This window comes from Xyrauchen texanus, chromosome 35, assembly GCF_025860055.1.
Source record: "Xyrauchen texanus isolate HMW12.3.18 chromosome 35, RBS_HiC_50CHRs, whole genome shotgun sequence".
NCBI lineage: Eukaryota > Metazoa > Chordata > Actinopteri > Cypriniformes > Catostomidae > Xyrauchen > Xyrauchen texanus.
In genome coordinates, this window is record NC_068310.1 from 25,328,110 (window position 1) to 25,349,658 (window position 21,549).

Below are 21,549 nucleotides of genomic sequence, written 5' to 3' on the forward strand. Positions count from 1 at the left end.
CCCAAATGTGTTGCAGAGGACTGTTGCATTTAATCAGCTTGCACACTGGTTTTTTTTAAGCAACTGGCCAGGCTCAACTATAGCTAAGCAGGGTTGAGCCTGGCCAGTACCTGGATGGGAGACCTCCTGGGGAAAACCAAGGTTGCTGTTGGAAGTGGTATTAGGGAGGCCAGCAGGGGGTGCTCACCCTGTGGTCTGTGTGGGTCCTAATGCACCAGTATAGTGACGGGGACACTATACTGTAAAAAGCACCGTCTTTCGGATGAGACGTTAAACGAGGTCCTGACTCTCTGTGGTCATTAAAAATCCTAGGGCACTTCTCGTAAAGAGTAGGGGTGTAACCCCGGTGTCCTAGCCAAATTCCCCCCATTGGCCCCTATATATCATGGCCTCCTAATAATCTCCATCCCTGAATTGGCTACATCAATCTACCATCTCCTCTCCGCCAATAGCTAGCAGGTCATGTTTGTAAATGAGAAGTGGTTCTCAAACAGTTTACCTGGTTAAATAAAATAAATAAAAAGCACATGCAGAAACCTGTTATGCATAAATTAGACTGTTGTTTAGAATTTCCCTAGAAATGTCACACATTTGTACCCTGCAGCTCTGCCACACTGGGCATGTTTAGTTTTTTTCAAGCATGTGACTAGATTTAGATTTATTTTTCATGCTGTCTACATGTACTAAATGTGTACCTATTAATGAGACTAATTGATCGTCATAGTCATGTTGTTTTCATGCATATACGATGTCAAATAGCTTTTCGAGATCAAATAAATCTAGTTGTGTTCTGATAATCTAAAAATGTGTTATGGTTTCCTTACTGCAGCTATGAGATTTGGGTCATTATATAAGCTTGTATTTATCATTTTGATAAATTTTTGAGTTTCAAGGCTGAACTGTGAGTCTAGACATCAATAAGTCTGCAGTAGATTAGTGTTGTTGACCAATATCAATTTCTTTTCCCTTTTTGTCCACAGATGACATTGAGGATGCCATTGTCAACAGAATTGCGTAAGTGATCAAAACTCAACTACATGAGTTAAATCTGGATGTTTAGAGCAAAAGTGCTAAGGATTCACTATTGGCTACTTATTAGATTGCCCTAAATGGCTGTAAGTGCACAATTTGCCCTTTGGTCCTCCAGTGTGGCATTTTACAACCCCCACCCTTCAAAGCTGGCACAATGTCAAAGTAAAGGGCCTGCTGCAATGATTTAAAACACATCCTCTGTTATTTCCCTGTTTTTCTCACCTTTTTTTTTTTCAGGCTGTGGCTGTGTACATTCACACTCTCTGTGGCTGTGTGTGCAGTGCTGCTCTTGCCCATCTCTATTCTGTCCAATGAAGTTCTGCTCATATTCCCACACAATTACTACATGCAGTGGCTCAATGGATCACTCATCCGTGGTACGCACACGTAAATAAATAACTAATCCGTTCACTGTGATTGCGCAAGCCTAGGTCTGTCGTGATTATTTGATCTAACTGATATTATATTAGATTCATCTGTCATTAGTATATGCAAAATGCGCTCCAGAAAGTAAGGTTGGGATGACCGGAGAAGGCTCATTAATCTTGACGAGGAAAGCACTAACTGAATGGTCAGTGAGACTTTCTGTTCAGATGCCATCCTATGTTTCTGAAATAAGCTCACGGAGTCGCTGGCCACATTAAAATGAGGTGGCGTGCCAGATTCAGCCTTGAGTTTGACATTAGCCTTCTACACTATTTAAGCAATATCACACGAGCAAGAGTACGATTATGGCCCTAAATCAGCACTGCTGTGATTACCTACTGCACTCAGCCTGTGGCCTCATGCCTGCGGCCGAATTGCAAACTGCGAACCAGCAGTGCTGCTTTAGGGCCATAATCGCACTCTTGCTCATGTGATATTGCTTGTATACAACAGTTCAATGAACAAGTACATTTAAAAAAAAAAAAAAAAAAAGGAAAAACAGTGCGGTCATAAAAACGCATATGTGCATGGAACTACTTTCGTACGCGACGGATCAGAAACGGCTGTCGTCATTTGATCGATCTCGATATGAATTCTTAAATCCCAAGATTGATCTTTCGCTCAATGCTCAACCCTTCACTACTGTAAGAGGAAATCACTCATATTTGAATCCAAATTTTGCACTATGCGACTATGTGAATATATTTGGCAACTGGCTGGAAATGTTTACATTTCACTCACCAGTAATTGTATAGTTTAGTCTTCAAGTGTTCAGCAGCGAGATCCTTTCACAGCGTGTTGAGAGAAAGTTGTTCTGTGTAATGTGTGTTCAAAGACGAGATCCACGCAACCCATTTGTCTAATTGAATACCATCTCTTTAAATTCCCTTTCTGTTCTTTACAGTCAGTTGTTGAAAAAAACTAAATTTGAATTCTTATCATGCATCGCACAGATGAGGTAAAGCCACTCGAGTTGTCTCTAGTTAACATGCGTGCACTTAGAAGCGCTGTTTACAGAAATCCAGTTTTTTGTTAAAGAGTCAGTACCACTTTTAGTACTTGAAAATACTTGTAAATAGTACAAATTATGCAATTTAACAATAAATATGTGACAAAAATATATGTAATATAATATCTTATTGATTGAATACATTTATTTGTTCATTTTTAAAAAGGAAAATTGTGACCAAAATTATGCAAAAGTAATAAAATATAATTAGTAAAATTTATATTTTCCTAATGTACCTTGTTAAAATGTCCCCTGTATAATTAACCGCATTAGCTGAGAAATAATTGATTTTATATGTCAGCAAAAGGGACCTTATAATTGTTTGTGAATCGGAATCTTATTGAATCAGGAAATCTGTATCAATACCCAGCCCTAGTCATCATATCCTTTTAAATGCAATGACAATTAATTGTCAGGTTAATTTCATACTTGTGACAGCCCTACAATTGCAAATTGTGTGACTCTAACCAGGGGGTATTTGGGGCAGAACGGCGTTCAACAAAGGGGAAAAAATGACATCAATTAATTCAATTTCCAGTGTGCTGTGGTCCAGTTTATTGTTTGATCCAGTTCACACAATCCATCTCCAGTTTTCCAGTGTACTTGATTTTTTTTCCTCCCCTTTTCTCCCCAAACGGGAATGCCCAATTCCCAATATGCTCTAAGTCCTCGTGGTGGCGTAGTGACGCCTCAATCCAGGTGGCGAGGATGAATCTCAGTTGACTCCATGTCTGAGACCATCAGTCCATGCATCTTATCATGTGGCTTGTTGAGCGAGTTACTGCGGAGACGTACCGCATATGGGGCCCTTGCTATTCTTTGCTGCATCCTCGCACAACTCGCCACATGCCCCACCGAGAGCGAGAACCACACATTATAGTGACCACGAGGAGGTTACCACATGTGACTCTACCCACCCTAGCAACCAAGCCAATTTTGTTGCTTAGAAGACCTGGCTGGAGTCACTCAGCACACCCTGGATTTGAACTCGTGACTCCAGGGGTGGTAGTCAGCATCAAAACTCACGGAGCTACCCAGGACCCCTTCCAGTGTACTTGTTAAAAAAGCAACAACATCAAAATAAATACAATAGTTCATTACATTTAAGTATTGTGCTTCCCTAAGATAGTTACCAAAGGAATCCATTATAACTCAACTACAACTCCATCTGGTTCCCCAACAGTCACAAATAGTATTTTCTAGCTTGAAATAAATGTAACTCTACTCACCAATATTTAAATATTTTGTTCATTCCCTCAAGGACTTGGTGTGGAAAAAATCTAACTGCTCTTTTATGTCTCCGTTCTTATCACATATGTTGGACATGATAGAGGATCCTCCTGCCTGAGAATCTGAAACGTTATGGCTGTAACTTCAAGGCCACCTACTGTACCTTAAACTCAGTTTCACAGATTTTTATTTTGCTATTCAAATTTTTAGACTTAGGTGAAAATAGTGTTCTGTAGTGCTGTGTAACACCAGACGTCATAAGTTGCGAGGATTGTATTTGATAACATTAGAATTAGCCAACCAATTTCAGGCCAAGTTAGAAATAAACACAACAAAAGGCTTTATATAACACTTAACTTGGATGAAGAGGCAATTAGTTCTACCATGGAAAGTGGTTGCCCTCTAGTAGTTTATAAAAGTTTTGATATTCTTCATAATGCATCAATGTATCTTGCCGTTTGTCTTAACACACTATGAATAATACATTTTTTTAATATTACTGTGACTTAAATGCACAAGTGCAAATCCGTATAGTGTTGAGAGATTTCAGTCTCATCTCATTAATTTCTTTAAAATCTTTCTCTTACTTAGGCTTGTGGAACCTAGTCTTCTTATTTTCAAACCTCTCTCTGGTCTTCCTCATGCCATTTGCCTACTTTTTTACTGAGTCTGAAGGGTTTGCAGGGTCCAAAAAGGTAAAACTATGAACTCATTCATAAGTAAATGCTTCTTCCCATTATTTCAGTTCAGTTTACTGTAGTTTTGTAGCTGGTCTCCATTGATATGTGTTTGTTTTAGGGTGTTATGGCACGGGTGTATGAGACTGCAGTGATGCTACTCCTCCTCAGTTTGCTGATACTGGGCATTGTATGGGTGGCATCAGCTCTCCTCCATCACAACACTGCCCGTGAGAGTCTTTATGGTAAGAGTGTATGAGCTGCTTGTGTGCCTGTGCAAAATTATTGCCTGTGTGCTGCACTGTTAAGCTTGTATCTGTAGATTGATTGGGTAGTCTTGCTAGACGTCTTGCACCTTTTCTTCAATGCTTTGTAAAATAGATCATTAAAATGGTCAGCTTTAGTAACAGACTCTGCTGTTTCCATCTCTACAGATCTGTGGGAATATTACCTGCCTCATCTCTACTCTGGAATCTCACTCTTTGGAGTTCTGTTGCTCTTGTGTAAGTATATCATAAAGAATCTCATTGAAATGGTTATAGCTTTTCTTATATGTTGTTGATGGGTTACTGTGTGTTTTTTAAAAAAATTTTATTGTCACTTATTGTTCTAACAATACTGTATATATTTTCATATTAAGGTTTAATTTGATTTCCTGTACATTTAGTTTTGCAGCATCTCATTTCCTTGTCTCAACAGTGTGTACACCATTTGGGCTGTCACGTATGTTTAGTGTCACTGGGAGCTTATTGGTCAAACCTCGGGTAGGTGGATTAAGATATCTTTTAAAATGGTTTCTTGATTGTGGGGTATTTGCAATGACTGACTAAATATTTTATCCTTCACTTCACAGTAATTAATTGATAAATGCACACAAAATACTTTTGTGTTTGTGTGTCTATGGCATTAAATTTGATCTTTCTTGTCTTCTAGTTGTTGGAGAATGTGGAGGAGACAATGAACTGTGCAGCATTTGAAGAGGCCTCTCTCTCCAGGAAGTTGAACAGTGAGTATCAGGATGTGAAAAAGACATACTGCTGTTAAGGAAATGGCCCAACATTATAAAGATTTCTCTCTCTCGCTGTGTCTTAAGATTTCATATTTAAAGAAGCTTTAATGGCACAATAAACAAGGATTTACATTGCCAAAACCTTTCATGTTTGTTTGTCTTTAATGTTTCAGGTAACACCTCCTGTTGGATCAGTGTCAATGTAGAGGCCATCAACAAGCATTTTTTAAGTGTACGGGCCAATCGCATTGCTTTAGGTGAAAATATGCCACTCACTATTCAAACTGTTGAACACATTTAAGTTAACTATGCTTTATGCATTGCTCATCATCTTATTGTTTTCCCATTCCAGAATTGCGGAAGAGAGCATCTCCTTGGCAGCGCAACCTGGGATACCCACTGGCTATGCTGCTGCTTTTAGCTTTAACTGTAAGAACAAACTCAAAATTGTACATTTAACATTTAGTCATTTAGCAGACGCTTTTATCAAAAGTGGCTTACAAATGAGATGCATAGCAAGCAATTTGTCATACAAAGTTTACCAACATCTGCAGTATAGGACTGCCAAGTTCTCACAATGGCTGGAGGTAGCAAAGATGCTAGTACAGAAGAAAGAGACAGACAGGGAATGTTTTTTTTGTTTGTTTTTTTTAAGTGCAATTAGTGTGGGCTGGTTAAGTGTTCGTGGAACAGATGTGTTTTCAGCTGGTTCTTGATTGAGAATGTAACAGCAGGCTGCTGCTCTGCCAGTGTGCTAAAACCAAATTTACTGTCTTACACAGGCGGTGTGTGTGCTGATGGTGTGTTTTCATGTACTTGAACTCCTTTTTGATGACTCTGCAATGCCTAGAGGAATGGAGGTGAGACATGAGTATAATGCAAAAACAGCTACATTTATATTTGCCATTTCTCATACTGGAATCATTAATGGGCCTGGTACTGTAAGGGAGACCTAAATTTTTAGTGCTACTGTACTGCGCAAAAGGGGGAGCTATTGTACCATTCTGACTTGTATTAATTTCAGTTTTCTGATGAAGCCTTTCTCAATGTAAATAATTTGTGGTACTATTACATTTGGGCATATAAGGGTCAGTCGATTAAGTTATTCAACAAATATGCAATTACAAAAGGGATACTTGAAAACAATACATGCTTTCAATTTCAGAGTTCAAAGTCTCTTCACTATTAAAATAAGCTTAAAATAAAAATGTTTAAGGGGTGTAACTGTTTGAAAACAGTAAAAGAAATATATAATAAAGTCTCTTTTGAAAGATTTTTTTTTTTTTAAAAGAAATATTTGCAAAAGTAGTTTGGAATAATCTTTGAGGAAAAATAAGCAAAACATAATTTTTAAAAAAAAATAAGAATAAACTATTTGAAAAATAAGTAATGAAGCACTTCATTTTTTTTCACTTTTATTACCATTTAAAAAAACATTTGTCCACCAAATGAAGTCAGATGGTGTAACCAACATTCAAGTATCCATTATGTTGTCATGTGACAAAAAAAAAGCAAGAATTAAAAAAATTTGCTTTTTATAAATAAAATTAAAACACATTTCATTCAGGTCAAATGGAATAATAAAAACAAATACTTTGAAAAAAGTATTTTAATACCTTTTATTTGATAGTTAAATTACATTTTTAAAGTCCTTAAATACATTTTTATTTTTGTAGAAAATGCTATAAATGCTATTTTTTGTGTTTTTGTTTTATATTTAAACAAAAATTGACACATACAAACTTGATTTTAAATTAGTATCATCTCAGGCAACCTTCATTGTCCATTATCAATAAATGTTTCTTATACTAAAAGATAGCAGGTAGATTTGTACACGTCTGTGCGTAATTAAGGAATTTTTTTTTTTTTTTTATAATAAGCTAATGCTCCCAACTTCAGTTGTAATTCCATAGTTCTACAATGAGTGCTTCTCTATGTTTTAGGACCCTCACCTGGGGCTTGCTTCTTTCTCCATGCTTGGCTCTTTGGGAGCTGCAGTGCAGGTGGTTATTATCCTGTATCTCATGGTCTCTTCAGTCGTTGGCTTCTACAGCTCTCCGCTCTTTACTGGTTTACTGCCACATGCACAGGACACCACCCTCACACAGGTACAGAGATGCATTTTAAAAAAGACTGCATTAGGGGGACTTGGCTGTCACATATTCAGATACTCTTAAACTTGGCTGTAAAGAGCCTCAACATCAATGTTGTACAGGTGAAACTCGAAAAATTAGAATATCGTGCAAAAGTTCATTAATTTCAGTAATTCAACTTAAAAGGTGAAACTAATATATTATATAGACTCATTACAAGCAAAGTAAGATATTTCAAGCCTTTATTTGATATAATTTTGATGATTATGGCTTACAGCTTATGAAAACCCCAAATTCAGAATCTCAGAAAATTAGAATATTACATGAAATCAAAAAAAAAAAAAGGATTTTAAATACAGAAATGTCGGCCCTCCAAAAAGTATAATCATGCATATGTACTCAGTACTTGGTTTGGGCCCCTTTTGCATTAATTACTGCCTCAATGCGGCGTGGCATGGATGCTATCAGCCTGTGGCACTGCTGAGGTGTTATGGAAGACCAAGATGCTTCAATAGCGGCCTTCAGCTCTTCTGCATTGTTTGGTCTCATGTCTCTCATCTTTCTCTTGGCAATGCCCCATAGATTCTCTATGGGGTTCAGGTCAGGCGAGTTTGCTGGCCAATCAAGCACAGTAATACCATGGTCATTGAACCAGGTTTTGGTACTTTTGGCAGTGTGGGCAGGTGCCAAGTCCTGCTGGAAAATGAAGTCAGCATCTCCATAAAGCTTGTCTGCTGAAGGAAGCATGAAGTGCTCTAAAATGTCCCGGTAGACGGTTGCGTTGACTCTGGACTTAATAAAGCACAGTGGACCAACACCAGCCGATGACATGGCTCCCCAAACCAACACAGACTGTGGAAACTTCACACTGGACTTCAAGCATCTTGGATTGTGTGCCTCTCCATTCTTCCTCCAGACTCTGGGACCTTGGTTTCCAAATGAGATGCAAAATTTGCTCTCATCAGAAAAGAGGACTTTGGACCACTGAGCAACAGACCAGTTCTTTTTTCTTTAGCCCAGGTAAGACGTTTGACATTTGAAGCCCATGTCCAGGACCCATCTGTGTGTGGTGGCTCTTGATGCAGTAACTCCAGCCTCAGTCCACTCCTTGTGAAGCTCCCCCACACATTTGAATGGCCTTTTCTTGACAATCCTCTCCAGGCTACGGTTATCCCTGCTGCTTGTGCACCTTTTTCTTCCATGCTTTTCCCTTCCACTTAACTTTCTATTAATGTGCTTTGATACAGCACTTTAAGAACATCCAACTTCTTTTGCAATTACCTTTTGAAGCTTTCCCTCCTTGTGGAGGGTGTCAATGATGGTTTTCTGCACAACTGTCAGGTCAGCAGTCTTCCCCATGATTGTGAATTCAACTGAACCAGACTGAGAGACCATTTAAAGGCTCAGGAACCCTTTGCAGGTGTTTAGCTGATTAGAGTGTGACACTTTGAGCCTACAATACTGAACCTTTTCACAATATTCTAATTTTCTGAGATTCTGAATTTGGGGTTTTCATAAGCTGTAAGCCATAATCATCAAAATTATATCAAATAAAGGCTTGAAATATCTTACTTTGCTTGTAATGAGTCTATATAATATATTAGTTTCACCTTTTAAGTTGAATTACTGAAATTAATGAACTTTTGCACGATATTCTAATTTTTCGAGTTTCACCTGTATATGTCTCTCCACAGATTATAGGGAACTGTGTGTCTCTTCTAATACTCAGTTCAGCTCTGCCTGTCTTCTCTCGCACACTGGGTAAGTGCATTAAAATATTTATCATTCTTGCACTGCTCCTTGGAATAATTTATCCTGATTGGTCAATGGCAGCATTCTAGGGTCAGATATTGCATTTTGTGTAGTTCTTACATAGTTGTTCTAGACTCATATCTCTTCCTGTGTAATAAAATCACAGCTAGACATTATCATAAAATAAACCGCTTGTCAAGGTTTATTTTGCGATTATGACTGGTGGATTGTACAGGTTTAATATTTAAAACTTAAGTAAAAAAAAAAAAAAAAAGTGTTTTGATTCAGGTTTGTGTGTCAGATATTTGCTAGCTTTAATTTGACATCACGGTGCTAATAAACCTATGTGTTAGATACATTGGTGAACTTGGAATAGCGTGTAGCATTTTCTTTTCTGTCCACAAGAAGGCGCTTGGTAGCAAAGTTCCTTTCGTGTCCACCGAGTATGACAGATGCTGAAATGAAATATATTTAGCTTGATTTTCCTCTCTTTCCATTTAATGATGTTTAGGAATCACAAGATTTGATCTTCTTGGAGACTTTGGACGGTACAACTGGCTCGGCAATTTCCACATTGTTTTCCTGTACAACATGCTGTTTGCTGGACTCACCTCGGCCTGCCTCATTAACACAGTCACATGGGCCTTACAAAGAGAACTCATCAGAGCCTTTGGTTAGTCTCATATTTGTATTTTCTAAGCATGTATTTGTTTTTATTTGAATAAAAGCTGGTCATTTTTTTTGTATTTCCTTAAATATTCTTGTGTTGGCCAGCTTGACTTTATAATGCTGGAGTTAATTCTGACATTATCTCACAAGGAAATAGCGTGAGGGGCAAGATTCATGTGCACACATTGTATCAAAAAGAACAAGGGGTGTGCTACACTGCCAGTGTTTGTAGTTTGCCTTTGGGTGAGGTGTTCCCATTGCAGGCCATGTTTCTCTATGGGTAGGTCTCTTTCCTCAGATAGAAAAAGCACAATTCTCTCAGGAAAGTGAGCGGCGGCAAGTGGGGAGAAGGGTTCCTTAGGGATGTAGGGGCTCTGCCGTCAAACCCCTTCTGAAGCACGCACACACTTTGCCCTCCGCCCAACACAAACAACACTGCTTAACATAACCACCAATCCCGCTCACACTTGCGCAGACCATCTTCTCGGCAGATAGCATCTCCCCTTGTCTCCTTTTCTTTACTCCCCCAACTGGCTTTTGTTCTTTTGATTGATTTGCTTGTTTTTAGCCCAAACATTGCTTGCCTTTCCTGTGTGTTAGATCAAGGTTACACCTCTAATGTGGTGTACTCTCCATTTTCCTTTCACCAGGTCTCCACCGGTTGCCTTTAACAGTGTCTCGATCCACCATCCCCCTCAAACTTCTCCTGGTCAATGGGCTCTCAAAGATTCAGTGAAATGCGATCATCTAATTGGTCATATCAATGGCTGTTGAAGGCCTTTACCTTCTGGAGAATATTACTGTGGCCTATGTGTGCTTGTGGACCAGTACCATGTTGTGTTCAGTCCATGACTGGTGAAAAGTCACCAAAGCTGTCATCTCACTGGTTGGCTAATCAATATACTTTAGTATGTTGACCAATTGGTGGTTCTCGGGTGGGATTCTGCTACTACATTTTAATGTAAATGTTTACCGTAGTAATATTAAGAATATTGCTACATTTTAAAACCGGAAAACAAGGGATCTTTCTTTAGTGCCTTCTTAATAGCAGATCACTGAAGACTGCTAGAACCTTATGAAAAATTAACAATGGCTTTTGACATGTCCAGACAGGAGAGCTATTTCAGACGATGACATCACAGCCATGACCGGGTTTCCTTTTCCTGGTGGTGGAATGAGAGTGTTGAGTTCTCTCATGGTGGGCCCCCATGCTTTCTCCTTATATACTACTATTTTTGGTGTCATCCAACAAATCTAGTCCTTGTTGGACTGTGCGAGCTTACTGCACTGCTAGAGGGAGGGATTCACATGACGTCCAGTCTGATGTGTGATGGGGTTTGTCTACTTACTAAAGCAAAAATAAACTTTTTGGGGAAGTGATGAAACTGGACCAACGCTGAACTTGTTAAGAGATTATATTCCCGGTTTCATGAACAAATGGGAATCAGGTTTATAAGAGAAATGCATTTCGAGGATACGTCTTGGAGCGTTCAGGTTTTAAAATGTATGCATAAAAGAAGTAATGCAAGCATGATGGCTGATTCTGGTTTCTAGCTTTAGGCCAACTTAACTGTGAATGTTCGGGTTTTTCCTTGTGTTTGTTATTCCAAATGAGAATCTTTAATATGCAATATGATATTATGTCAAGTTAATACACCATTATGCAAATCTAACTTGATTTGTTCAGATGACCAAATGAGGCACGCTTGTGTCAGTGGTGTCTGTTCTAATTAAAGACATTGTTCCCGCTAAATGAAAGTGATCTCATCATTTATTCATGGTCATGTTGTTCCAAACCTGTATGACTGAATGACTTCTTTGGGCCACAAAAGCCTCTGCATCAGTCACCATTGACTTTCTTTGTATGGAAAAAAAGATGCAATGCTAGTGCATGGTGACTGGAGCTAACATTCTGCCTAAACTCTTATTGTGTTTCTACGGAAGACAAAGTCATGTGGGTTTGGAGGGTGAGTTAATGATGACAGATTTTTCATTTTTGGGTGAATTATCTCTTTAAGAAAATTCAGATTGGACAGTAAGGTCAAAGTTGGTTAGTTAGGACCTTTTTAGGTTGAGTTGTATAAAGGGAAATTAAACGCACATGACCATTTCCTCTTTCATGGACATTAGGATGTTGTGATCTAGATAACCGTTATGATAATCACTCATTATTTTATATGGTGCAGTATTATTTATGGTTTGCACATATGATTTGCCGATCACTGTCATTTGTATGATTTTGTTGTTTATATACATAATTTCTTTGTAACAGAATCATTTTAATCAAATCTCTTTCAAGTGGTGGCCAGTAGGGGACAGTATGCCACAAATGCATTACATTTTAGCTCTCTACACCTCAGTCTTTTGGAAACTTTATACATCTGTTTTTCTCTTAAGTCTAAGCATACATTGTAACTTTCACATTTTGATTATGAGATACTTGCATCAGAATGTTATTTTCTTTTTCACTGAGTATTATTTACTGTCCTGTATCTAGATAGTCTACCAAAAATTGTAATTGTCATTTACGCACCCTCAAGTTGTTCCAAACCCATGTGCCTTTCTTCTCTTTGGCAAATGACAGTGTCAGTCACCATTCACTTTCATGGTGTTGGAAAAAATATGCAATGAAAGTAAATCATGTCTGAGGCTGCTCAATTCTGCCAATATTGGTTTTTATGTTGCACGGAAGTCAGGTTTTGTTCCAAAAGAGGGTGAGTAAATGATAAAAAATAAAAAAAAATGTGGGTGAACTATCCCTTTAAGGCCAATCTTGCTACAAATAATTGCTTAAGTGTTTTGGAAAAATTGGCATTTTTAAAGAATGCCTGGGCAAGGATGGTAATGCAAAAGAGAGACGTTTGAGCTCTTGACGGGCTATATTTCCTGCATTGATAACACATAAGGTGATCACTTTTCCAGTATTAATGGCAAAACAATGTAATAGACAAAGAAAATACAGCGTGCACAATTTTTTTTTTTTTTAAGAAATGTCTGACGTTTTTAATTGTTTGAATATATTAGCAAATCCAGCTGAATCTCTTAAAGAAAAGCCAGCAAATGTGACAAACTGACATTTTGTTAACCAAGAATTGAGTTGAAAACAATAAATGTGTTTTTCTGTTTTTAACCAAAGTGTCGTTTGAGTAAATATCGTTCTTATTATGGGGCAAGCACAAAATATGTTTTCGGCTAAATCGTCCTATGACCATTTCATAGAGGTCAGCATACATTTCATGCCATTTGAGCACCTGACCATTGCTTTGGTTGCGCCGTTGTGGTTATGTTTAGCTCTGGTCTTAGTGTGCTTGTTTGTCCATACATCTTCCCCAGCTGTCCCTCGACCCGTAGGTGCTTAGCTTTAATCAGGGTCTTTATTTTGACCTGGGTCTGTCAGCAGGCCTGTAGTAATGCTGCTGGTGACCCATCTCGTGCTTTCCCTGCACGGATGCCCGTGGCAGATAAAACCTCTACATCATCAGTAGTGTGCATGCCACTCGCTTTCTCTCTCTCACCACCCCCACTCCACCTCTATATCTATCGTCCATCCGTTTTCCTTGTTGAGTGTTCATTTCCTTTTCCCCTTTTCTTTTCTCTTAGAGCAGAAAAAGAAATCCCTCTGATTATGATTTGTCTGTCTTGATTTTTGTTTTCCCTCCATGTCTTGCACTCTTTTGTTGAATGTCTTAATTAATCTAAAATTTGGTAGTATGTTTGATGTTGAATTTCCTCTGCTAAAACCTCTTTATGAAAAAGGTTTTTAAAAAAAATACCAAAAGTCATTGTGTGGGTTTCTTGGGGTAATTTCTTGAGTAGATTATTAAAGTTATGGCCTAAATATTTTAGGTTTTTTTTTAAAATATTTTAGTTTTTTTTTTTTTATATATATATTTTATATATTTTTTTTTTGTTAATAAGAATATTCAAATTAACCACCAAAAAGTTTTCACATTTAGCACGCTTCAATATATCCACATAATTTTCCTTCCTCATGATGCCATGTATTTTGTGAGGTGCAACAGACCCTCCTGCTGCAAAGCACCCCCACAACATGATGCTAACACCCCCATGCTTCACAGTTGGGATGGTGTTCTTTAGTTTGCAAGCCTTAACCTTTTTCCTCCAAACATGATGGTCATTATGGCCAAACACTTACATTTTTTAAGGACATTTCTCTAAAAAGTAAGATCTTTGTCCCCCATGTGCATTTGCAAACCTTAGTCTGGCTTTTTTATGGAAGTTTTGAAGCAGTGGCTTCTTCCTTGCTGAGCAGCCTTTCAGGTTATGTCGATATAGGACTCATTTTACTGTGGATATAGATGCTTATCTACCTGTTTCCTGCAGCATCTTCACAAGGTCATTTGCTGTTGTTCTGGGACTGATTTGCACTTCTCGCACCAAACTAAGTTCATCTCTAGGAGACAGAATGTGTCTCCTTCCTGAGCGGTTTGATGACTGCGTGGTGCCATGGTGTTTATACTTGCATACTATAGTGTGTACAGATGAACATGGTACCTTCAGGCATTTGGAAATTGCACAATTGTTTTTTTTGAGGTCTTGGCTGATTTATTGTGATTTTTTTCCATGATGTCAAGCAAAGAGGCACAGAGTTTGAAGTAGGCCATAAAATACATCCACAGGTACACCTCCAATTCAGTACACCTCCTATCAGAAGCTAATTGTCAAAAGGCTTGACATAAGTTTCTGGAATTTTACAAGCTGTTTAAAGGCACAGTTTCTGAGCAACTTGAATTGTGATATAGTCAATTAAAAGTTAAACAATCTGTCTGTAAACAATTATTGGAAATTGACAAAGTAGATGTCTTAAATGACTTGCCAAAACTATAGTTTAAGTGTTTGAACTTCTGACTTCAACTGTATATGTATGTTCATAAGGCAAGTTTACCTAAAATTGAGAGTTAGAATTAAACTACAGTATATTTGGTGGACACATGTCACTCCTATTTTGCAACTGAAGGAATTTGACTAGCCAAATTGTTTTAGCACATCAGACAAGAGGAAGACAGCCAGTCTTTCACAGGTCGTGATAGGCTATCTTTATTGTCAAAACACAAGAATGAAGGGGAAAAAGACAGATTAGGTTTCCCGGTGGTGGTTTGAAGTTTGTGCCAAAGTGCATTAGAAGATATTATTCCTAATGGAAAATAGAAAACTCATGGCCGGAAAAGACTTTCTTGCTAATCAACTGATAATGGGCTGCAATGCAATATGACATCCACACCCACCTTGCACACTCATGGCACACTCCGTTCACACACTCACAAGCTTTTCTCCCATACACCTCAAGAAATGCATTTGACCTGGTGAATTAATTAATATTAATAAAAGCAACACAGCAAATTGTGTGAATGGTGTCAGTCCTCACACTATTGTATAAAGAGAAGATCATTTCCATGCGAATGGGCGCATATTTGGGTGATTCTTCAATAAGGTGTCCTTTGACAACATGAAATGTAATTTTTTTTTAATCTATATTGGATAATTTTTTAAAGAAATCATATTAAAATACTTCTAACCAAATTTTGGCGGCCTTAATTAGAATTTCTTGAAGTTTATTTTGCCATACTCTGTACATTTTTGCTCAAGCAAATGTTTCACTGAATTAAGCCATGCTTTTAATAGCGTACTAGCATTTTAATGATTTTTAACATAATTAGTAATGTACCACATGGAAGCCTGGCATGCTCATATGTAGTCTATATTCAACATCACCTTGCTCTAATAAAAACAGAATCAAGATCCAGAGCTGTGGACGCAGACCTGGACACTTAGTACACAAAACACGACGATGGTAACAATAAACCGATACTATTTTTGATCACGAAAGGGTAATTTTAAATAGAAAATTAATTTCACACTTCACAAAACAAGAAGTTATCAAACGCAACAACAAAATCAACATTAAAAAAAAGTGTAAATCAACTTGCAAACTTGCAAGCTCATCAGCCATTCAAGACAATTATTTAAGCGTGGTGGGAACACCAGCTTAGAAAAGTTAAGTAAACTTTATTTCATATACCTGTGAAATTTACTCAAATAAGCAAATAAATATGACAAGGTTTCCTTCTTTCAGATTAATACATGATGATGCATTGTAAAGATAAAAAAACATTATAAAAATATTTACTTATGTAGCCATGTGAAGAAATTTCATGAAATGTAATTCTAGACATAAATTCGGCATGGCCCCTTTAAGAACTGGAGTTTTACAACACCTGTTTTATGGCAACATCTCACATGTGCGCTGTTTTGAAACATCAGAGCATGAATTGTGCAAGAGAGCTCCTGGTTTTGTTCATCGATTGAGAATTCTTGGGTAAATATCCAATTATGCACAAAATACTTAGAAATTGCATTAAATATATGTTCAGAAGAGTTGTATGTTAAAATTGAGTGTTTGTTATGGATAATTTTTGAAGGATGCATATGGATTGTGTGCAGGGCTGGACTGGTAATCTGGCACACCGGGTATTTTCCCGGTGGGCCGACGCACTTTGGGGCTGATCAGGCGAGGACGGGCCATTAGGAGAACCGAGTGGTCCACTGGGTCGGCCACGAGACTGGCCGAATGGGTCGCGATAAGCTAAAATGAGCTGCCGCGTTATGCAGAACGGACCACAAAACGGTGCCGTGATATGCAGAAAAATATGACTGCAAACACTACCCACCCCCATCAGAATAAAACCCCAAAAGATGTTTTTGTATCTGTGGTGTTTCTTGGCAACCAACCGGCTACACTATATGAGCTATAGCGGTCATTTTTACATGTTTGAACTGATACAAATGCTGAATATATTTAATATTTTCAAGTTCACACTTGAACTTATTAATGTAGAAAGTACTTAATATTTTCTGCTATATGTACTTACCACAATATTTTCTTTTCAGTGTTTTTACTGGTAAAAAGTATAGCTGTGCTGGTCCAGAAGCTAGACCAGCACCAAACCAGCACTTAACAGCCTAAACCAGCAGGGAAATTGGATTCTTGTTAAGCTGGTCTTTGTGGCAGGGAGGGGACAGAAACGTTATCTTAACTGAAGAATCATACATTTATGGTCACTATCAACAAAAAGTGGAATGTTAAAGGTGTAAAAATGTGCATCTGTCATGTTTTGAATAAAATATTTTTCAAAGGATGTGTTCTAAATTGTGTTTTAGTTAATATTTTTTTTAAATTAAAATGATTATCCTGAGTAGATAGTTTTATAAAAATAGAGTTTCTGGAATCTTATTTTTGAGTTGGCACTGGTGTAAAAATACTGTTTCTATATCTGGTCAGCATGATAGCAGGTACAGTACATTATATGAGGTATTATCTCTTCTTCTGACCTTTAACCTGTTTGTTTCAGGTCAGGAAGTTCCACCCTGATCTGCCATTGTTCTGCCAGTTGTTGAATTACAAAAACTATTAAATAGGCACATTTCTATCACTTGTAAAAGACTTGCGCAGCGTAAGAATATAGAGGTTTCATGATGTGACAACTATAGGCCATATTGCAGCACAGTGTCACTTTCATGCTGTTTATCCATGATCCCTTGTCACATTGCACTGGACTGCGATAAGCATGTTGTTTAAGGTAAGGGCGGCCAATGAAGCTGTATGTTACCGCTGTCAAGTTCCAGAGCCAGAAATCATGTGCTTTTGGTGTAGCACCATTAGACACACCGCCCTGCCTCTTCCTGCACTGATAACAGGGTGAGGGACGATAGAAATGACCGCTGGTAGCAGTCTTAAATGAGTGTCAGCACCTTGACTCTTCTTGGCCATGCCCCCAACTCCCTGGTCCCCACCAACAGAAGGAAACTTATTCTGTTTAGTGACAAGTCAGCATGTTCCCCCTAAATCTAACCAACAATGCTCAAGTGGCTCTCCCCTCTTAACAAGCCCTTGCAAAATAAATCTGTTCTGTGCAACGTTGAAGATGATTGGCAGTTGCAATCGAGGGCTTTAAGAATGACGCAGCATCTAATTTTGCTGAGGCCAAGGAAATGAGCATGAGCTCAAAAGCAGTTTACTATTAAAAGGCCAGGTGTAGTCACAATCCCTCTGTAAATGGAAAACGAGGGCCAGAGTCACTCTGGCAGGAAAGATCTAATTTTCTGTGCTGTGGCTGCTCAGGAAACTCAGCCATTCACTGTTCTATATACTCCCATCCTGAAATGGGGGAGTGAGGTCCGTTATGAGGCTAAGGGGTGGGGGGAATACAGAAATACTAATAGCAATTACACAGTTTCCATTTTGAAACAGTTATGTTTATTTTCATTGTCATCTCCTGTCTTTAATGTTTAATAGCGGCTATTTTCTCTATTTCCCCTCTGCGGAATGGCAGTATCACTGATTGTGCACTTGAAAGTGTTTGTACTTTTGACTGAGCCATTTGCTGCCATTTGTCATGTCTAGGATGTGTGATTGAATCTGAATGACAGGAAGATGATGCACATAGCTACTTTCAACAGAGTGAGTGAAATTATTGAAGATTCTTAATTGTATTTATACTTTATAGTAAGAACCATTTCATGACATAGATACAATCTTGATTTATGCACATTTTAAAACTACTTTGACAAAATAGTACCTCCATTTGTATAGTATAGTATAGTATCTCATGTTGCTTCAAACCTGCATGACTATTTGTTGTATGGAAAACTAAAGGAAATGCTTTGGTAGAATACTAGACTCAGTCAACATTCATTGATACTATTTTGTTCAAGTAGTTTTAAAATAAACTGGAAAATCATTAGTATAATGACAGAATTTGAATTTCTGAGTGAACTATCCTTTTAAAACAGTGATCATAGTCATGTTTATACATACATGTAGTTTATAGGCTGAGGGCTTTCCCAAGGACTAACCTTAACCTTTTAGACTCTTTGTGTTTGCCTGTAAATTAATTGTCTGAGATGTCAAAGTTCTGGATGCATCTCACAGGTCAGCGGAAATCATTTAGATATTTTGCAGCTCTTTATTTTTCTTCCTCTCGCTCACATTGCAGTATTGACTCAAGATATTTTTTTATTGTCTTCTGATTTTGATCCATTGTTCTGAGGTGGTTTAAAATCATGAAATTGATAAAGCATGGGGGTTAACGGCTCAGAGGTCTTCTGGTGTATGTGTCAGCCAGTGTCTTCTGCTAAAAGGGAAAAACAAAGAGAGACATTAATGAGTTATAGAAATGTAGCACATAACTAACTATATATATCTTAGCAGGAAGCTGGCAGAGATAGCCTAGATGTCAATGACCCTAAACCTGGATTTAAATACACTAGAGAGAGGCCAATGGACTGAAAGATTATTTAGACAGTTTTAAGCACTTTTTATACTATTCCTAGAAGGGAAGACAGGGGCTAGTTGTCACATGGCGACCCTCACCTGGATTTACTGTAAACACACTAGAGAGAGGCTAATGGACTGAAAGTTTCAATAAGCCAGGGGTTAGTTGTCACATGGGGACGTTTATACAAGGGCTTTATCTCAGTGACTAGGTTTTTAGTCAAAAGTATGTTTCACACAAGTTTGTTTTCCATAGCAGTGTGTAACAGGGCCGGCCACGAAATACATTTAAGCAAGTATTTTTTAAATACATTCAGGTGCAAGACAGGCTTAGGGCCTGTCGAAATGTCATTTGAGCCTGAATACCTTTTAAAAATCACCAGTTACTGCAATATTTTAAATCTTTTGACTGTACTGTGGAATTACCACCAGTCAAATTATCTCTTTAAAGATTTAATTATAAACAAAAATTAAAAGGCTAATATAATTAAATGAAAATCACACAATAAACTATAAACACCATTACTGCATCAAATAATGGCTGTGTGCAGGGTGTGGGTGTAAGGGAGACAGGTCAAGCTCTCAAAGGTTTGTAAATGAGTGTGTGCTGGGTCATGAAGGCTGCAAGTTGCAGTGTGTGATACACTGGTTTGCAGGAATGCAGAGGGAGAGTCACAAATAAGGGGATGGCAGGCCAGAAGACTAAAGCAATCACCTTCAGCTTTAGATGCTTGGTTCCATCACAACTCTGTTACAGAGCACTTCGGCGGTCAGCAGACTCTTTATAGTTCCACGTTACTCACGCCACTCCACGTTTACAACTAAAGTTATTTGCTTGATGGCTTTTTAGTGCAGAGCACTTTTAATCAGTGGTAGAAATATTTATATGAATATGAAAGTCTTTAAATAGCACTTAAATAGACATCATATATCAAATGAAAGCTCTGACTGTATGGTTTATTTTGATGCCTTAATACCACAGTTTCAAAGATTTTCAAAAGAATCACAAAGTGAAATATGAAGTACATCAAATACAAATGTCTCTTTTATGCACCTATCACTGCTGCTGTAAGCCCCAAAGAGCTAAAAACCTTATATCTGCTTTTACCTAAGGCAGTTTCCTAAATATGAGCCATTGTTTACTTGTCTCCGAGCTTGCATGTGTGAATAATCTTTAAAACATTTTAGGCTATATCTTAGATGTCCAGAACAAAATTTGTGGTCCCTCAGGAAAAGCATGCTAAACAAATCATCTCAATAATATGTTATTGCCTACCGACAGACGTGGAAAGTAACAAATTACAACTACTCTCATTACAGTACTGGAGTACATTTTTCACATTTATTAAGTATAAATAAATAATAGTAGACTACTTTTACTTGAGTTGATTAAAAATTATGTATTCAACTTCACTAGTTATTTTTCACCACAATTACAAAGTACAAAAAAATACATAATATTAATGAATTTTTGGGAATTTAATAGGGAAGAAGTAACCGGCAAGCGCGGTGCGCAGCACAACGGAAGCCCGCAGGGCACAGTATCATGAGCACAGCAGCTTGCATAAACTGCCACCAATGTCTTCTCTAGCTTCTCCAAGACTTTCTGCATTATCACTATACAAGAACAGTAATATAGTGATTTACTGCATTTTTCATTTTATTCTGGAAAGGAGCCATTCATTCAGGTACGAAGGAACTGTCTGACCACATTTAACCACTGATCAAACTTCACTTTCAATGTTTTAACTGTGTCAAACTTTAACAGATTGACATATATGTGGGGACGTCTTGTTAACTTGTTACTATATGTCTAAAAAAAATGTAAATACCTTAGAAAGACCCATTGCCAGTAGTGTCGAAAAATAATGGGGATTGGGGGCAAAAATAATTACATTCATTGCGAGCTTCTTCTGACTATTCACTGAAACCATTTTCAATTGTTCTAATAATAAGAAAATGTTATTTAGTATCAAATTAGCACTTTAGAATGCTTTTGTAAGGAGTACACAGTATATGTTTGCCATCACGGGTAAAGAAAAAATGGAATAAACAACACTTAAAACAATTATTTGAAACTGTAATAATAATTTGCAATTAATAATTTTGGCAATATTTAAGATCAATTTAATCCATCCTTTGTGAAAGGTAGAATCAGTTTCTTTCAAGAACAAAAATGTTTTTGTGTTCTAAAAATGGAAGGGTATATATATATATATATAGTAAAAGCCTTGTGTATATATTAAAATATATATATAATATAATTTTCATAAAGTAACTTCTAACGTAATTACTTGAGTAGTTTTTCAGCAAACTACTTGTTTAGTCTTACTTGAGTCATAATATTTCTAAGTACTTCT

The 21,549-nt window shown here is 37.5% G+C and overlaps 1 protein-coding gene across 2 annotated transcripts in view; it reads left to right on the top strand.

Annotated features, from left to right (window-relative positions):
• The window catches only part of lmbr1l (limb development membrane protein 1-like), a 37,730-nt gene extending 24,734 nt beyond the window's left edge, over window positions 1–12,996 (top strand). The window contains exons 3-16 of one of the 2 annotated variants that reach the window (XM_052105167.1): window positions 981–1,014; window positions 1,270–1,409; window positions 4,289–4,392; window positions 4,496–4,619; window positions 4,809–4,877; window positions 5,074–5,138; window positions 5,308–5,380; window positions 5,557–5,640; window positions 5,736–5,812; window positions 6,166–6,243; window positions 7,327–7,491; window positions 9,171–9,237; window positions 9,740–9,901; window positions 10,548–12,996. In XM_052105167.1, the coding sequence (XP_051961127.1) occupies window positions 981–1,014; window positions 1,270–1,409; window positions 4,289–4,392; window positions 4,496–4,619; window positions 4,809–4,877; window positions 5,074–5,138; window positions 5,308–5,380; window positions 5,557–5,640; window positions 5,736–5,812; window positions 6,166–6,243; window positions 7,327–7,491; window positions 9,171–9,237; window positions 9,740–9,901; window positions 10,548–10,633 (1,328 nt within the window). In that variant the 3' untranslated portion in view covers window positions 10,634–12,996. The remainder of the gene's footprint in view (window positions 1–980; window positions 1,015–1,269; window positions 1,410–4,288; window positions 4,393–4,495; window positions 4,620–4,808; window positions 4,878–5,073; window positions 5,139–5,307; window positions 5,381–5,556; window positions 5,641–5,735; window positions 5,813–6,165; window positions 6,244–7,326; window positions 7,492–9,170; window positions 9,238–9,739; window positions 9,902–10,547) is intronic. The other variant, XM_052105168.1, reaches the window with a different exon arrangement.
• Window positions 12,997–21,549: the final 8,553 nt, after the last annotated feature.